The sequence below is a fragment of the Oryctolagus cuniculus genome, chromosome 11 (genome assembly GCF_964237555.1).
Source record: "Oryctolagus cuniculus chromosome 11, mOryCun1.1, whole genome shotgun sequence".
NCBI classification, from domain to species: domain Eukaryota; kingdom Metazoa; phylum Chordata; class Mammalia; order Lagomorpha; family Leporidae; genus Oryctolagus; species Oryctolagus cuniculus.
This window is the reverse complement of record NC_091442.1, coordinates 104,299,640-104,318,746: the sequence shown is the minus strand read 5'-3', so window position 1 is coordinate 104,318,746 and position 19,107 is coordinate 104,299,640. Positions and strand designations below refer to the sequence as shown.

Genomic DNA, 19,107 nt, shown 5'->3' with positions numbered 1-19,107 from the left:
TTTCTATATACCTGAGAGCAGCAGAATCACCTAGAGGACTTGTCAAAAGTAATGTAGATTTTTCAGTTTCACCCAAATTCTACTGAATCAGAATATCTGTGGGTAGGGATTTGGAATTTGTATTTTTATTCACCTCCCTAAATAATCCTGCTGCGATCAGTTTGTAGGCAGTGTTCAGGAATCACTGCTTTAAACAGAAATCATCCCACAGCAGCATTTTCTAATTAATGCCAATACACACTGGTAATACAAATAGAAACAGAAGGAGGAGACTAAGATCACACCACGAAACAGCATTACCTTGGATACACCTGTTGAAATGTTTGCTTGCAACTTGGGAAATAGTTCCATTAAATTTTCTTCTGAAAGTGGCCCCTTGCAGCCACATAAGGAGAGTCTCTGATAATAGAGATCAGCCAACAGCAACACAGATGGCTCCGAAGGAAACATTCTGCAATAAGACGTTTGTTAGACTCAAACTGTTCCATACACTAAAAATACTTAGATAACAGAATCGTTGGAAAATTATCACTGATGAAAAAAGCATAAAAGGTAACACACAGAGACAGGCATTGTTTCAAGTGGTGAAGACACCACTTGAAATGCCCATATACCATATCAGAGTGCTAGTTCAACTACTGGCTACTCTGCTTCTCATCTAGCTTCCTGCTGATTTGTACACTGAGAGGCAACAGGTGATGGGTCATGTACTTCGGTCCCTGCTACCCACAAGGTAGACATGGATGGAATTCCCATTTCCAGGCTTCAGCCTGGCTCAGCCCTGGCTGTTTTAAGCATATGATCATTGAACCACTGGATGGAAGACCTTTCTCCCTCTCTCTCTCTCTGTCACTCTGCCTTTCAAATAAACATTTAAAAAAAAAAAAAAAAAAAGGCAACATATAGGGGCCAGTGTTGTGGTGCAGCAAGTTAAAGCCCCAGCCTGCAGACCCAGCATTCCAAATGGGTGCTGGTTCATGTCCCGCATGCTCCACTTCCAATCCAGCTCTCTGCTATGGCCTGGGAAAGTAGTACAATATGGCCCACGTGCTTGGGCCTCTGCACCATGTGGGAGACCTGGAAGAAGCTTCTGGCTCCTGGTTTTGGATCAGCTCAGCGCTGGCTGTTGCAGCCATTTGGGGAGTGAACCAGCAGATGGAAGACCTCTGTCTCTCTGGCTCTATCTGTATCTGTGACTCTGTCTTTCAAATAAATAAAATAAATCTTCAAAGAAAAAAAAAAAAGACAACACATAGAAGTTTTACACATAGACATTTGGCATCATTTCACAAAAGAGGAATCCAAGGCCTAGTAACAGTGAGTGGTATACTCAAGGACATAGGTGGGTGGAGGCACCAGTAGGACTAGAATATGCTATTTTGACTATAAATCCAAGGCTCCACACAGCTGTAAATGACAGTCACAAGTGTTTGCCACAGGCTGGGCACTGAGCCAATGAGGAAAGCAATACCGAAGAGTGGTCTGGCATCTAACCCCTGGGCTAAGGCAGCCCTGGTCTGGACCCAGCCCCATCACTCATCAGTGACATGACCACAGCAAGCTGCTTACCTGCCATGCACCATCTTCCCACAACAAGTATAGGGAATTTCCAAGACTTCACAGGAAATGGAAGTAAAAGATGTTTGTAATGTTGCAAACACATTTTGAAATCATGTATACAAGGGGGTGTTCAAAATGATAATGAAAAACACATATTAGGAAGACACTATGTATGGATTTCAAAAATGTTTTGCATCATATAAACTTATCTTTCACTCCATTTTTTAGAAACATTTTTAAATACCCTCATATTTACTGAGTGTCTACCATGTGCCACTGACTTTGCAGATACTGTGGACACAGCAGTGAACAAAAGACGAAGTCCCTATCTTCCTTGAACTTACATTCTAGTAGAAGATAGTTAGTTAATTAATTAATTAATTAATTGTGTATGCCAGTGATGAGTGGTGTGGAGAAGAGTAAACCAGAGAAGGAGGCTAGAGAGAGAGGCTGGTGTGCAGGACAGGCAGGATGGGAGAGGCAGTTTCCTGCAGGGTAGTCATGGAAAGCAGAGACTGAGGAGGTAACAACTGAGCTAAAAGGACATGTGGAAGAAAGCACTCTAGGTAGAGGGAACAGTGAAGCCAAGTCCCAGACTGAGGGGTGCTCATCCTTGGAAACACCAACTAGTCAGTCTGGCTGGAGCTGCATTAACAAGGAAGAGTGGCTGAACATGGCCCAAGGAGCCAAGTGAGGTCACACAGAGCCCCGAGGAGCAGGAAGGTCTGGATGAGATATTGCAAGAACACGGTTTCCCAACAGCAGCTCGGGAGAACTCTGTTGTGCACTGTGGGTTACTGAACACCACTGCTGGCCTCAACCCACTAAATTCCAGGAGCAGTCCTCTTGTCCCTCCCAGTTGTGGCAACCAAAACTGTCCTCTACAAATGCGCTCAGCTGAGAAACACTGTACTAAGGGTGCTGGCAATGGAGTGACACCATCTGTGTGACACTTGAAAGAACCATTCTGGTTGCTGGGTACAGAACAGAGAGCAGCAGCGCAAGGGTAGCAGCAATGACGCTCATTAGGAGGCTGGGACAATAACCCAGAGATGGCGGCTTCGGCCAGGGTCCTGTTTTGAAGCTTTGCTTCTTTCATCTGCAGTAACAGTACCTATACATCAAGGAGTTGTTGTGAGGATAAAATTAAACAATGTATGTGAAGGACTCAGAACAGTGACTGGCACAAAATAAGACACAGCAAATATAATTTGTTAATACTGCATGCATTGCACTTTTTAATCACCTGTTTTTTTTAAAACTATTCTCTTTAACAATAATACAGTTGAGGCTAACTCACTCACTCAAGGCTGCAAGGGTATAAAGAGTTAGAAAGTAGTGAAGATGACACTGAACCCAGGCTGGCTGGCTGTGAAAGTGAGATGCACCACCAGCAAACCAGGACAGCACCATGTTCGGAGTCCTGCATCTACACTGGGAGCTTACACCCCAACCCTCAAAAACTGTCCCACTCCTGTCGGGAGATTTTTGGACCTCTGAGGGTAAGTGTCACTCGGAGGTCTCCAGGGGTCATGCTATGTGTGCATTTTGTTCAAACCTCTAGAGTCACAGTCAATTGCTTGTACAAAAAACAAAAGTGTGGGAAGTTTAACCAGACTGGTCAAGACAAAGGGGATACAAAATATGATAAATAACCCTCCCTGAAGCAAGTTAATTCAAACCAATTAAATTAGCCACGGGGAAATGTCAACTTCATGCAGAGGCGGAAATATAATCTGTTTCACTGCATTAAGTCTCCTAATTGATCTCCTTTATTCTTCCCCAGCTTTTCTTGACTCAGAAGCCAGAGTGATGCAGTTTAGTCTCAGGTTATCCCCTGCTAAAAATCCTCCTGTGGCCTCCCCTTTCACTCAGTTGAATATAGTGATCTAAAGGTCGCTCAGTCTCCCACCCCCACCTCTATGTCCTCGTCTATCACTCTCTCTACCTGCTGGCTTCACTCCACAATGGGCTCCTTGCTCCTCAAGCCAGGCACTCACCCATCAGCATCCCCAACCCCCAGCTGTGCTCACTGCTTACTGCCTCATTGCCTTCAGGCTTCTGCTCAAATGTCTTTTTGGTAAGGCCTACGTGACTTAAAACCCTTAAAACCGCTACTGAGCCTAACCTCTAGATTCCTTTCCCCTTGTCTCTGTTCTACACGTGGCATCTTCTAAAAAACTGCATATTTTACTTGTTCATTCTGTTTAGTGTCTCTTTGTGCTAGAACATGAAGGCAGGGAATTTTGTCAGTTTCATCCACTATTTTTTCCAGTGCCTAAAAAAGACCTGCTACATGAGAAAAGCAAATGAATTTTTTAAAGATTTATTTGATTAAGTAAAATCCGATTTAAAATAAGTAAATCTGCTTTAAAAAGCACAGGAGTAAAATGAGCTAGATTCCAGAAAAACCGAACAAGCTCATTAGATTTTCAAAAGGCCTCACCTCTTTCTTAGAAAGGGTGAATTACTGGCTCCTCAATAATGGCTTTGTCAGGGCTGGTGCTGTGGCACAGCGGGTAAGGCCACGACCTGCAGTGCCGGCATCCCATATGAGTGCCGGTTCGAGTCTCAGTTGCTGCACTTCTGATCCAGCTCTCTGCTATGGCCTGGAAAAGCAGTAGAAGATGGTCCAAGTCCTTGGGATCCTGCACCCACATGGGAGACCTGGAAGAAGCTCCTGGCTTCAGATTGTTGCAGCTCCAGCCGCTGCAGCCAACTGGGGAGTGAACCAATGGAAGGAAGACCTCTCCCTCTCTCTCTCTCTGCCTCTCCTTCTCTGTGTGTAACTCTTTCAAATAAATAAATCTTTAAAAAAAAAATAATGGCTTTGTGTCAAAGTCAAGGGCTGGCTAAACCTAAAACATCAAACAAATAAACCAAAAAGGAGTTGTTTCAGCATACAGAAAAATGACTGCAGACAAGTGTTTTTAAATGTAGCTCAGGATGAGCTGAGGCAGACTATGAAAGCAGTGGGAAGGTGTGTGTTGGAATCACTAAAGAAGTTATGGAAGGAGAACACTGAGTAATACTATGGCCGGGAATAATCAGAGTTAGAAACCTTTTGTGCTTTACAACACTAATGTACACATACAAAAAAATACCCCTCTACAAAGATGAATCTGCCTTAAAGACTGTCAAAAATCATACTTATTGTAATTAGAAAATCTAAATCAATGTTAAATCTTACTACGTGAACGCAATCCAGGTATAAAATAGACCAAAGTGATCTTTATGTCCAAGATCTTACAAAAACAGAGGCTTGCACACTACACTCATTATTAAGTCAAATAAAGGCATGTTTACTTACAGCACTAAATTCTTCACACGTTCCACAGGAACCAAATGAAGTAGTTCAGAAGATTCTTCCAAACTTAGCAGAGTATTTACGGCTTGGCAAAGAACAAATAAGTTTCCTAAGCTCAGAAAAACAGAAAAACCCACATTACTTACTTCCTTGACATAATAACTATCAAACACCCATTACCTAGCACTTGCTACTTACAGGAAGTTCTTAAAGCATCTTCTACAGAATTACATGTCAAATTCCAAATGTAACAGAAAGGAGCAGGAAAGAGAACTTTCCAAGTCTTATATCTTATTTGCTTTAAGATATTCAAAAATATCTTTTCAGAAACAAATAATACATTATGTTCCACTAACCAAGATGAGGATGAAGTATAATGGTTTCACCCTCCAGCATTTCTAAAGCTAGACACTTTTGAGTAGAACAAATTTGGACTTTTTAAAAAAGCTTGGAAACTCTCTTTGTGTAAAACTCATATTGATTTCACTTCTCTAATTTATAAGTAGTCACATGTCCAGTGGCTAGTGCTGGCTAACAGAACCGTCAGCAATGGTAGAAATCCTGTGCTGCTATGTAGCCACAATCCAATACGGCAACCACTAAGTCCCATATAACCACTGAGAACCTGAGATGTGGAAAGTGTATGTTACTGTCTATCAACTTAGCATCTAACATAGAATGTAGCACATTAACATTTAAGTGAATGAATGACTATATTTTATACATGTATTGAAAAAAATACTGGAAAGAAATAAAATGCTTGCTTTTCAATGCTGCTCTCAGGCTACTGGGGTAGATGCAGGAGTATACGATAGGAAATGGTGTTTGTGGCACGGCAGTCTAATTCTGACTGGAAGAGGAGGCATGGAGGCCTTCCTACAGGTGTTGCTCTTGAGTTTTGAAAATTAGAACTCACTGAACGACAAAGACTTAGAAAGCTCTCTGGGCAGAGGGATCACATGTTCAAGGGCGGCCAGACAGTTTTAAAGAATGTGTCTAACTTAGGGTGAGCAAATGGAAATGCCTGCAGCATAAGGTGTATCCCATGAGTAGCGTGGGTGTGAGAGATGTGAAACAAGACATAGGCTGGGGCTTAACCATGAATGATCTTCAACTTCCTGACATCCTTTTGATCTTCCTTATGTTTAAGGCACCTTGACCTGGTCACCACATTACGGGGTACCAGTGAAACCGTGCATCTCACCTTCTTTCTGTATTTATCACACAGAGGAGGTCATGCCAGAACACAATGCTAGTATTATTCTTTGATATCCCATGTGTTTACAGTTAGTCTGGATGTGTCACAGAAGGAAGAAAAGAGAACAAATGGTGATTGTGACTGACCTTTTCCAAAGCTCCCTCTGTCAACAGTCTTGAGCAGTGATTCTATGCAGCATGTGACCAGTGGTATCACCTTTTCTTTCTCAAGAGGTCTGTCCAAGAAAAAGGGAAAAGCTCAAAGTGACAATGATTTTTTCACAGAATGGCAAGGAATGGTTAACATATTTTAATCAGCATGTTAAGCATCTCTTTCAAAATTAAACATAGTTTATTCCCTTACCTAACATGAGGTAACACTACAAGGGCTGCCCAAGACTGTGAAAGGTAAGTGGGATCTTTCTTTGGGGGTGACTGAATTATTGATAAGAGATGGTTCAATACTGGAAACAGTTCCTTTCCTCCTTTAGATCTAGTCTTCTTCTGCTTTAAACAGTACCTGAAGGACGAAAAGATAAATGTTCAGAACAGAAGAGAATATAATGGCTCTTGCCTTATAAAGTCCAAAATAAAACTGGTTTCTTCTCATTGGGGAGCACTGCAGGAGGAGGAAACTGGTAATTGTGACTGAATTTAAAGAACCAAACAATTTTCACTGAAAGGCCTTTCAACTCCATTGCTTCTACCTGTTTCTCATTTTATTTTACTTTGCTTCATAACTTAACCTGAGACTTCTAGTTTCAACCGTTACTTCTCAATTTTGTGCTGCAGGACAAGTTTCTAAGAATTGGCACTACTCTAAATGAGCAATTTCGTTCTTCTTTTTTTTTTTTAAAGATTTATTTATTTTATTTGAAAGCTAGATTTACGGAAGAGAAGGAGAGGCAGAGAGAGAGGTCTTCCATCTGCTGGTTCACTCCCCAGTTGGCCGCAATGGTCAGAGCTACGCCGATCTGAAGCCAGGAGCCAGGAGGTTCTTCTTGGTCTCCGATGCGGGTGCAGGGGCCCAAGGAGTTGGGCCATCTTCTACTGCTTTCCCAAGTCATAGCAGAGAGCTAGATCAGAAGTGGAGCAGCTGGTCTCGAATCAGCGCCTATATGGGATGCCGGCACTTCAGGTGGCAGCTTTATCCGCTACGCCACAGTGACATCCCCTAAATGAACAATTTCTTCCACTCTCACTATCCCTTGCTTTGGACATGAAGTTGCCATGGTGAAGCTGACAAATATCATAACTATTTCCAGGTAATTTTCTTCTGTTGCTTTAATCTGATATATGGCTACTCATTGACGCTTTCCGATACGGCACTGTTTCAGGTATTGTTACACTGTTACTATTCTTGTTGGGCTCTTTTCCTTTCTGCCAGTGGACTATACCTCATGTACTATACCTCAGTCCTATCTGAAAGATACCTAGCCAAAAGAAAAGTCACAGAATAATAAAATAAAATGATTTTATGGTTTATCTGATAGGTCCAGCTTGGTTAGCTTGCTATGTAATAGAACTGGAATATCAGTTTTCTCTCCTGTGCCATATTATCATTAAAATTAATCAAAAGGTTATATTCTCTTTTGTTTCATTCTTCTCAAAATACTGAATGTTTGGGAATTATGAAATGAACTGTCAATTCCTTATAATTACCATATCTTGATATCTAGTCTTTTTAGTAGTTACCATGACTCAACAATTTGCAAAGCTTAAAAATTATTGAGATGCTTTTTAAAAAGTGAGTCATTAGTTGCTACTTCATTCCCCTGCTTTGTCACCTGTTGGTGACCTCTACCAATAAAAGCTATACTCTTTACTGAGCCCCTTCAATGAAATCTATACTCTTTCCTGATCCTGAAAGGCCTTAGGTAGCTTGACCCTATCCTCCCTCCTTCCAGCCCACTCTCCTGCCCAGTGCTGTCCCTGCCAGAGGCATATATCCCTATCTATACACACTGAGAGGAGAGTTCATAGTACTGATGAACAAGACTAGGATTGTACCAAGCCCAATTTGCTTGTTACAACACTGCAGTATACTTATACAAGATGTTGCCAATGGGGGAAACTAGATAAATTATACACAGAACCTTTCAGATATATTTTTTGCAACTGTATGTAAACTGCCATTATTCTAAAATAAAACGTTAAAAAGTTAATAGTCACCTCTCCCTTTTCTTAACCATCCTCCTGGTAACAAAATTAATAAGCTTGTATAACCTTCTATATTTTTCTACTTTTATAAACACTTAAAATTTTTTAAAATTTTTATTTTATTTGAAAGAGAAAAATGGAGACAGGGAGAGACACATATATACAGGGTGAGATTTTCTATCTGCTGGTTCAGTCTCCAAATGTCCCCATAGCTAAGGTCAACGCAGGCCAAAGCCAAGAGCCTGGAATTCAATCTGGGTCTCCTACATAGGTGGCAGGGCCTCAAGTACTTGGGTCATCAACTGTTGCTCCCAGGGTGTGCATCAGTAGGAAGCTGGATCAGAAGTGGAGTAGACAACATTGGAAGTAGGCACTCTAACATAGGCTGTAGGCTTCCTAAGCTGCAACTTAGCTGCTGTACCAAAAGCTCACCCTCATGTTTTGTTTAAATTTCACAAAATAAGATCATACTGTACATACTAAGTATAAGGTTCCATACTTGCTATTTTCACATAATTTAGCACAGACATCTTTACAATTAATATACGTAGGTTTTCACTTTTTATTCTTAAATGTGTGATTACTAACATTACAGACAACAAAGACTTAGAACTTACCCCATGGTCTGTGGTGAGAAAAGCAGGGGGTACTTTTCGATTGCCATTGAGCCAGCCATGGGAGGTGCTGCTTTGTTCAGAATGAGCTTGGCCAAAATGGCCAGAGCCTCACCTTTGACCACAGAGTCATCAACCAAAAAGCATTTCTCAATATACAAGAGAAAGCATGGTAGGAAAAGCTGAAAATAAGGAGGGAAATCATATTTACTAATGGATTTAAATCTCAGAAAACCTAATACAGAGAAGATTCTAACACTTAAAAAACAGTGATGATAAACAAAAAAAGGCTCAAGAACCAATGGCATCAAATCTCTCTAAAGGTACAATGGGAGCTGAAGACAATGAAGCAATGTCTTAAAACTGTGAAGGAAAAATGACTTGGAATCTAGAATTCTACACCCTGCCTACTAAAAGTGTGCAACATAAGGGAAAAAAATAAAGGTATTTTCAGATGTGCAAAGCTCAGAAATTTACCTCCATATACCCCTTCTTAGGAGTCTCTGGGAAATATATTCTATCAAGAGAGTAAATTCTAATGAGAGAAAACATGAGACCCAGGGAATAGGAGAGAAGCAAAAGGATGTCCTCAGGTAACGTGGGCAGTGGCTGAGAAAATAACCCATTCAGACTAGACCAGTACTGTGGGTGGAGAAATGTCTCCAAGAAAGCAGCAGAAAAAAAAAAAAAAATGAGTTGCTAAATTATCTGACAGTTTGCCATGAGAAAGGTATTTGCAACACTGCTGGTAGATGGACTCACTAACCAGCTAGCTCTTTAAATAAAACATTTTCCTGTTTATATACAATGAGGCAATTTATCAATTCCAGAAAACAAATGAAAAGTTATTAGGAAAAAATGCAATCATAAAATACTCCTTGTTTATAAGGATTAAGTTTACAGTAAATATGGATTCAACCAAAATTTGTGATGTAACTTTATTGGGAAGATGAGGGGTATAAAAGAACTGAAATTCATCTATCACAGTGGAACTCTCTAAATGAGGGCCAGAACTGAGACATTAAGGAAAAGCAGTGACTATTCAGGTGATTAAAAAATAAAAAATACCAGGAAAAAAAATTAGTTAAAAATCATTAGATGTGGTTGCTGCTGGTGACTAAGATACAAATGGAAGACAATTGACTACCTTTAGCCTTATTGGCAAAAATAAGATAAAAATTAGATTTAAAAAAGTTTGGGGAGGACAGGGGAGAAAGAAAAGGTACAGTTGCTAAGAAAACCAAAGTAAGATAAAGAGACCTTGGGGAACAGAAAGAAACAGGATCTAGGACACAAACAAAACAGGCTTTTCCCTAGACAATTGGGAATATATATATATAAATATATGTATAACTATATATATTGATAAAATTGAGAACTAAAGAGAATGATGAAAAGACAGATAGGTTTCCGTGAAGTATGCTAAAGGGTTACTAGTTAGGAACAGTGACAAATATTTGATGGAGGTGATAAAATAAACTCAGAATTTGACAAGAAAGATTTCTTTTTTTTGAAAGATTAATTTTTTTTAATTCAAGGTGTTTTTTTTTTTAAAAGATTTTATTTATTTGAGAAGTAGAGTTACAGACAGAGAGAGGGAGAGACAGAGAGAAAGGTCTTCCATCCACTGGTTCATTCCCCCAAATGGCCACAACAGCCAGAGCTGGGCTGATCCAAAACCAGGAGCCAGGGGCTTTTTCCAGATCCCCAACGTGGGTGCAGGGGCCCAATTACTTAGGCCATCTTCTACTGCTTTCCCAGGCCACAACAGAGAGCTGGATCAGAACAGGAGCAGCCGGGACTAGAAATGGCGCTCATATGGGATGCTGGCACCACAAGCAGAGGCTTAGGTTGGTATGCCACAGTGCCAGCCCCAACAAGAAAGATTTCTACTTAGTTTCTTGTATCTATTCTGTAGCTCTGAAATAATTTCTTAAACTTCGTCCATCATAGCTATTTCAGAAACTATTTTCTATGATTCAAATAACAGCTCCTTAAACTGTTCAGTTTCATCATCTGGTTCTGTAACTACCTAAAGGATTATGAAAAAACAAGTTGGCCACCAGATGTCTTTTTAAATGCCTTAGCATATGGAATTAGGTTTCACTTGTGACCTAGAACTGAACATAATGTCTCAAAACTAAAACATGAAGCACTTGTTCTAGTTCTCTCAAAAGAAAAACAAAAATCAAAAATTTCAAGTTTATTTTATCATGACAGATTAATAAAACAACATCAACAACAACAACAAAAAAACCAAACTTATTAGCTCACCTACCTGCTCAAACTGCTTCATAACAAACATGACTTCAGAAAAATCCAAAATTAAACGTCTTTCAAATCCACTCTCAAAAATCTGCAGACCACAGGTAAAACATATTGTTAGTAGTGTTAAGTACACAGGGTGTATTCTCCCCACTCCCCGGAATCTGAGGCAACAGAGAACGGCAGGCACTTCTTCAAGTATTCTCTACGAATGCTCAGCCTGTACCAAAGCAGTTGTGAAGGGCACTATACACACAGTGCCCACACCTGGCCCTGACCAGGAGCTGCTCAGTCCTTTCCCAGCTACAGAGAACCATGAAAGAACAAGTGATACACTCTCTATACCTGCTGCACTACATGAAACCAAGAAGAATGGAACCGACCTATCCGCAATCCTACTTCAATGCAATCCATTCTTCAAACTCACTAAAGCGCAAAGCTCATCAAGTTATGACCCTGCTTAGAATTCTTCCAGGGCCTTCACTACTGGCTGGATGAAACCCAACCCAACTTCTGGAGGGCAGGCAGTTTTGCAGATATCACACCATACTTCATGTGCCCTGCCTGCACATCTTTATGAGCATACATATTTGCTATTCCCTCTCTTAATGTCTGTAACTTCTTCTCTGACTGGCAGATGGCAATGGAACCCTCAAGGACTATCCCAAATGTATGTCCTTTGAAAAGCATTCTCTGTCAACTCTAGCAAGAATCAATAGCCATAATTAAATAGACTTGCAATTAATTAGCTCACCAGATTACAAGTGCTCACTTTCAGACCCCCTTCCCCAGTAATAATCAAAAACATAGGCATCACAGCATTCAACCTGGAATCTCTAGTTCATACCTAGCACTGAATGAGCTATACAGGTTTGTTAAATATTTACTGTATAAATTAGGCTTTTATCACACTTTACAGTGCTTATTTCCATTACAACAGGCAATTCACTTCTCCTTAACAAAAATACATTCCTGTAGGGCAGAGCCTTTGTCACACTTCATCTGTATTCTTTAGCAGGCTTACTCAATGCTAAAGACATTATTAACTACTCAATTAATATTTGCTTAAGTAAATTACTTTTTCTACGGTTTCACTGATGAGCGTCTCTGGTAAGGAAACATTTTCTCCAAGGATCAAAGCAGAAATTACATCCAAGAGGGTCTTCCGGCAAGATGTGGAGAGATAGGCTATTTGTAATGTTTGACATAACACCTGCAAAAACAAAAGAAAAACCAATGACACTTAGCAAACTGTTTTTTTTTTTTTTTTAAAGATTTACTTTTTTATTTGGAAGTTAGAGTTACACACAGAGAGAGAAGGAAAGACAAAGAAAGTGGGAAAGAGGTTTTCCATCCGCGGGTTCACTCCCCAATTGGCCCAATAGCTGGAGCTGCAACGATCCAAAGCCAGGAGCCAGGAGCTTCCTCCTGGTCTACCATGCGGGTGCAGGGACCTAAGGTCCTGGGCCATCTTGTACTGCTTTCCCAGGCCATAGCAGAGAGCTGGATTGGTAGTGGAGCAGCCGGAACTCTATCTGGTGCCCATATGGGATGTTGGCACTGCAAATGGCGGCTTTACCCGCTATGCCAGTGCCAGCCCCCAACCTGCTTTTAATAAACAGACTCTCAAAGAAGATTAAGTTAGGAACTCACCTTACAAACATCAGCAGGTTTGGTTATCTTTGATCCATTTCCATGTTTCACAAGTATCAGATATATTTCTAACAACCTTTTAATCTGTTCAGAACTTTCACAACAGTTAGTTTGCGTTACTTTTGTATGTAGGTCCAGGAGTGATTCCTGCAAACAAACAACTTAATAAATACAATAACCATAAAATATCCAACTCATCTGTTAATCTAATAATGAAAACACTGTGCGACAGAGTTCAACTTTTCAGTTTTGCTCTAGAAGAAAGACATCTTTACCCAGAGTCACTAATGATGACGGCCAACACTGAGTGCACTGCTCTAAGTTCTTTGTATGTACTTTCTCACCATCTTCACAGCAACCTTGAGGTGAGGAATATATACATATATATATTTTTAAGATTTGTTTATTTATCTGAAAGTCAAAATTACACAGAGACAAGAAAGGCAGAGAGAGAGAGAGAGAGAGAGAGAGAGAGAGAGAGAGAGGTGTCTTCCATCTAATGGTTCACTCCCCAATTGGCCGCAATGGCCAGAGCTGCACTGATCTGAAGGCAGGAGCCAGGAGCTTCCTCTGGCCCTCCCTGGCATGTACAGGGGCCCAAAGACTTGGTCCATCTTCCACTGCTTTCCCAGGCCATAGCAGAGAGCTGAATTGGAAGTGGAGCAGCCAGGTCTTGAACCAGTGGAGGTGGGGAATATTATCATATCCATGTATCCGATAAAAAAGACTGAGGACTAGCGACTCCAAATAACTTTCTTTCTTTCTTTTTTTTTTTTTTTTTTTTTTTTTGACAGGCAGAGTGGACAGTGAGAGAGAGACAGAGATAAAGGTTCTCCTTTTGCCGTTGGTTCACCCTCCAATGGCTGCCAGGGCTGGCACGTTGCGGCCGGCGCATCGCGCTGATCCAAAGCCAGGAGCCAGGTGCTTCTCCTGGTCTCCCATGCGGGTGCAGGGCCCAAGGACCTGGGCCATCCTCCACTGCACTCCTGGGCCATAGCAGAGAGCTGGCTTGGAAGAGGGGCAACCGGGACAGAATCTGGCACCCCGACTGGGACTAGAACCCGGTGTGCTGGCGCCACAAGGTGGAGGATTAGCCTATTGAGCCACGGCGCCGGCCCCCAACTAACTTTCTTAGTCATATTAGCTCAAGTGTTACAGCCCAGATTCAAACAGACAGTTGGCTCCAGAATCTTGCTTAACCACCACAATCTACTGCATCATCTGGTCCAGACATTAAGACACTGGTTGAGACACCCACCCACAGTATTGGAGTGCCTGGGTTTGCGTCCCAGCTTCTCTGCTCCAATTTAAGCTTCCTGCTAATGCACACCCTGGGAAACAACAGGTGATAATTCAAGTGACTGAGTCCTTGCCATCTACTTGGAGACCTGAATTTAGTTCCTGGCTTTTGCCTCCATTTGTAGCCCAGCTCAAGGATAGCCACTATAGATATTGGGGGAGTGACTCAAATTTTATGTCTCTGTCTCTCTGCCACTCAAATAAACTTTTTTTCTTTTTTTTTGACAGGCAGAGTTAGACAGTGAGACAGAGAAAGGTCTTGCTTCTGCTGGTTCACCCCCTGTGGGGCTCCATGGGATGCGCAGCCATGGAGCCCCCACGTCAAGGTCGGTCTGATAGCTGTTGCTGTGTCTTTATCACAAGGCAGATGTTGCTAGTTTCGGTTAGGGCAATGCTTTCCCATGGTCGGGACTTTCCAGAGGAGTTGAGAATGTTGTAAACAACAAGATGGCGCCGAGGACCGCGCGGTGAGCCTGCCTGCTGCGTGACACCTCATCTGATTGGCCCAAGAACGCGTGCACACTGCGTGAACAGACAGCGGATTGGAGTGTTCCGTGCATGGACTTGAGCCCGCTTGCAATTGGCCAGATTTTGTATATAAGCTATGTGCTGAGGAAGGAGGGGGCTTTCCTGTCCACTCTCCTCCTTTCATTCTTTCTCTGTCCCTGTTATTTTCCCATTAAAAGTCTGCTGAAGACCGATAAGCTGCGAACAGTGTCGTTCCTTTGCGGGCAAGGGAGCGGCAACCCCCCAAATGGCCGCCATGGCCAGCGCGCCGATCCGAAGCCAGGAGCCAGGTGCTTCTTCCTGGTCTCCCATGCAGGTGCAGGGCTCAATCACTTGTGCCATCCTCCACTGCCTTCCCAGGCCACAGCAGAGAGCTGGACTGGAAGAGGAGCAACCGGGACAGAACCGGGAGCCCAACCGGGACTAGAACCCGGAGTGCTGGTGCTGCAGGCGGAGGATTAGCCTAGTGAGCCGCGGTGCCAGCCCCAAATAAACTCTTAAAAGAGATACCAAACAAAAAAATATCTAGGGGTAAAGTGAAGTAAAATTTTAAGATACTTATGGAAGTATAAAGAAAACAATTATTATTATTATTAACTTTTGGTAGTAGAAAAACCACTCTTCCTCAGGAGTATATATAAAGGCTATTAATAATAATCAAATTTCAAAATGTCAATTTCACTCACATATATTAACCTTTTTTGTACTCTGTATTAGTTACCACAAATCAGGGAAAACATGAGATTCCTCTTTTTGGGACTGGCTTACTTGACTAAGCACAATGGGCTCCAACTGCAAACACTGATAAAATACAATCTTCAAAGGTGCTCTGCTGAACTAAGAGCAACAGAAGTAAATCCTTACATTTCTCATGACGTATTCACCTTTAAAAATTAGAACTCACCTGTAAGCAGTCAAAAAATGTACCAAAATGTTCCTTGTAGATATAGAGCACAGTGGATTTGACCATGTTTTTGAGTGTTTCTCCAACTAAAATCCATGATAGTTGAGTTTCTGTTTCTGTAACTGGTCCTAACTTTTGCAAAATTAGCTTCACTGCCTGTGGGAACAAAGCCATTAAAATTAACAAATAAGCTCTCATTTTCAAATATTATACTGATTGACCACCCTTGTTACAGCAGCTACCTTAAAAAATCTGTTCTGGAATAATCAAGGATACGGTGACTTTGATGGTTAACTACATATCCCAAAATGAATTTCCAAACTGGGATGGGGAAAATATCATGCAACTCTCCCCTCCCCATTCACCCTACAACATTAATCAATTTATGTTATCTCCTAGTATCCAGCATGAAGACAGGAATGATTTTCTAAGTAAAAATTCTAACTGCCCAGAGCCCACACTAAGTAAGCATTGCTATTAAACCCCTAACACCTCCCACTGATGATTTGTCTATTTTAGGCTACCTCTTTGCACATCATTTGCCTAACTCTTTTCTATTTTCTGTTTAATCCTTCTATGAAGACCCCATGCATTCTTCCCTATTACTCACCTGGCCTGTACAGGAATGAAACATATTTCTAACTCCTTTGCACATCTCAAAAAGCAACTGTCCAACTCCTTCTGTCTTTTCTGGATGTTCACCAAGATCGAAAAACATTAAGTTGAAAAGTGCATTCTTATCAGAAACCTAAAAAGGAAAATTAATTTATAACATAAGTACATCCAAGTGAAGAAGCCTTATGTTATTCTTCATATTCATATTTAAATACACTTGAGAATGACTTCTGAAAGGTAAAATGATCCCAAGCTACTGTTACGGTACATACCCTCATGTAAGAGTATGTCACAAGTGTCAGTGCTGTGGTGTAGTGGGTAAAGCCACCGCCTGTAGTGCCAGTATCCCATTTGGGCACCAGTTTGAGTCCCAGCTGCTCCTCTTCCAATCCAGCTCTCTGCTATGGCCTGGGAAAGCAGTAGAAGATGGCCCAAGTCCTTGGGCCCCTGCACCCACTTGGGAGACCCAGAAGAAGCTCCTGGCTCCTGGCTTTGGATTGGTCCATCTCTGGCCACTGTGGCCATTTGGGGGGTGAACCAGCAGATCTCTCTCTCTCTCTAACTCTGACTTTCAAATAAATAAATAAATCTATAAAAAAAAGGGTATGTCACATAACAATGAGAAATTCTTGAGTGTCATAGAAAGGTATATATCTATATCTATATCTATATCTATATCTATATCTATATCTATCAAGAAAAGCCACACAACATATCATTCTATTACACTAAATGATGTATTGCATTTTATGAGCTTAAAGAAATTTAATAATTTCAAATAAATAAATAAATCTATAAAAAAAAGGGTATGTCACATAACAATGAGAAATTCTTGAGTGTCATAGAAAGGTATATATATATATGTCAAGAAAAGCCACACAACATATCATTCTATTACACTAAATGATGTATTGCATTTTATGAGCTTAAAGAAATTTAATACCGATGTTTTTTGTTTTATTCAAAAACCCTCTAAATTACGATGGGAATTTGAGCCAGACATTAAATGACACTGCAACTAGTTTCTTCCAGGAAACTATCACAAATATTCCTTTTACTTTCACTATTCCTATACGTACTCATTTAAATTCAGTTTGCAGTAAAAGCCACCAAAACCTAAATAATAATAATAAAAAAAGCAACCCAAATTATACCATACTAAAGTAATGATGAGATAGATGAGATAAACTCAAAATAGTAACAGGTGCATCAGGGTTTTTTGGTTTACTATTTATTAATTTATTTTCATCTCCTTGAAAGGCAAAATGACAGAAAAAGAGAGAGAAGAGATTCTATGTGTTGGTTCATGCCAAATACTGGCAACAGCCAGGGCTAGGCCAGGCTGAAGCCAGGAACATGGAACTCCATTCAGGTTGTCCACGTGGGTGACAGGGGCCCAAACACTTGGGTCATCATATGTTGCCCCCCAGGATGCATTAGCAGGAAGCTGGATGAGAAGTGGAGGAGCCAGGACTCAAACTGGCACCCTGACATGGGATGTGGGCATTCTGAGCAGCTTAACCTGCTGCACCACAATGCCAGGCCCCATTTCTGTGTGTATACACACACACACACACACACACACATATTTTATATATATATATAAAATTAGTCCATAATAACATTAAAAAAAGACATCTGCTTCTTTCATCAGATTCTTAATGATTAATAGCAATAAACATTTAAAATATCAGACTAACCTTTCTCATCAAAAAAGTAAAACTTTCAGCTGCAAAATTTCTTATATGCAGTTTTTTATGAGCCAGGAGTGTACTGTACATGCTACAAAAAAAGAAAAATGACATGCTTAATGAACCAAATATATAACTTTAATAAATATGTACTATATGTCAAAGATATGCAGGGTATGCAAGAATATATGGCAGGTATAAAGCAAGTTTAAGACTGGGATACTCAGATGTTGAACAGAAGGCTGACAGCCAGACACAGAGTCCTAGGACTGGTAGCACTGATCTTACAGGAAAGATTCCATGTAGAGCTGACTCCTGTAGGGAGCTCTAAATGTCAGGAAGAATTCAGATCATGACTGGTGTGCATATTAGGATAAAAGGAAGAGCAAAGATGCGGCAGAGAGAAATGACCACAGTCAAAGGATAACAATGAACTAGCCCATTTAAACAAGGATGATGTGGTTGCAGGGGGCAGCTGCAGATAAAGCTGCCCAGATAAACATGCAGCCCAGAACAGAAGAAGAATTTGGACACTAGCTTACCTGTATGTAATCAGCACCACAGTTCCAAGGGATGAGTCCTATTATTATTCTCAAACCACAGACAATGAAATTGAGGCAGAAAGGCAGAGCAAACTGCTCAAGATAGTATAGCCATGTAGCTATAATGACAAACTATATTCTCCACTTTTTGCCACATCCCTATAGTACCTAACAGTTCCTTGCTCATAGTAGGTATTAATAAATAGTGGCTGGATGATAAATGAATATTTTCAGAAAGATTAATCTGGCAATAGTATACAAGATGAAACACAGAGAGAAGTCGGTTATCCAATTGGAAAGCTGCCTACATCACTCAAGCATGGGCTAACCAGGTAGGAAAGAGGCTGATAGTAAAAGGAAGTAACTAAAGACAGACCAAAAAGACACTTCAGGAGTCCCTGCAAGGCAGTCAAATACCTTACATTAGTCCACAAGACCCTTTACGATCTGACCTCCTTCCCACTTCTGTGTCACTGCCTAGCTACTCTATCTTTACTCCACCTCCCAAGACTCGCTGCTCTTCCTTGAACCTGCCAGCATGTGCCCACGATGTTCTCTCCTTGCTAAATTGTAAACTTTGGAAGAAGGGGGATTTTTACCTGCTTTGTTATTATATCTCAACTGGCTAACAAACAGTCCTCAATAAGTATTTACAGAATGAATGCATGCCCGACAGAAACAAGAGGTTTTGGAGTCCCTGAATACAACAGATTCAAAGATGGCCCTGAGAAGAAATGTTGCTACCACTGACAAAAGATGGCGACAAAACAGGGCCTGGCATAAGGCAGGCACT

The 19,107-nt window shown here is 41.0% G+C and overlaps 1 protein-coding gene across 1 annotated transcript in view; it reads right to left on the bottom strand.

Moving 5' to 3' along the window:
* The window catches only part of UTP20 (UTP20 small subunit processome component), a 103,719-nt gene that overhangs the window by 79,450 nt on the left and 5,162 nt on the right, over positions 1 to 19,107 (bottom strand). The window contains exons 6-16 of the mRNA XM_008256963.4: positions 17,782 to 17,863; positions 16,077 to 16,214; positions 15,467 to 15,622; positions 12,757 to 12,903; positions 12,182 to 12,316; positions 11,117 to 11,194; positions 8,842 to 9,020; positions 6,429 to 6,584; positions 6,212 to 6,300; positions 4,871 to 4,976; positions 301 to 451 (exon numbers count right to left, since the gene is read on the bottom strand). Coding sequence (XP_008255185.1) covers positions 301 to 451; positions 4,871 to 4,976; positions 6,212 to 6,300; positions 6,429 to 6,584; positions 8,842 to 9,020; positions 11,117 to 11,194; positions 12,182 to 12,316; positions 12,757 to 12,903; positions 15,467 to 15,622; positions 16,077 to 16,214; positions 17,782 to 17,863 — 1,417 coding nt within the window. The remainder of the gene's footprint in view (positions 1 to 300; positions 452 to 4,870; positions 4,977 to 6,211; positions 6,301 to 6,428; positions 6,585 to 8,841; positions 9,021 to 11,116; positions 11,195 to 12,181; positions 12,317 to 12,756; positions 12,904 to 15,466; positions 15,623 to 16,076; positions 16,215 to 17,781; positions 17,864 to 19,107) is intronic.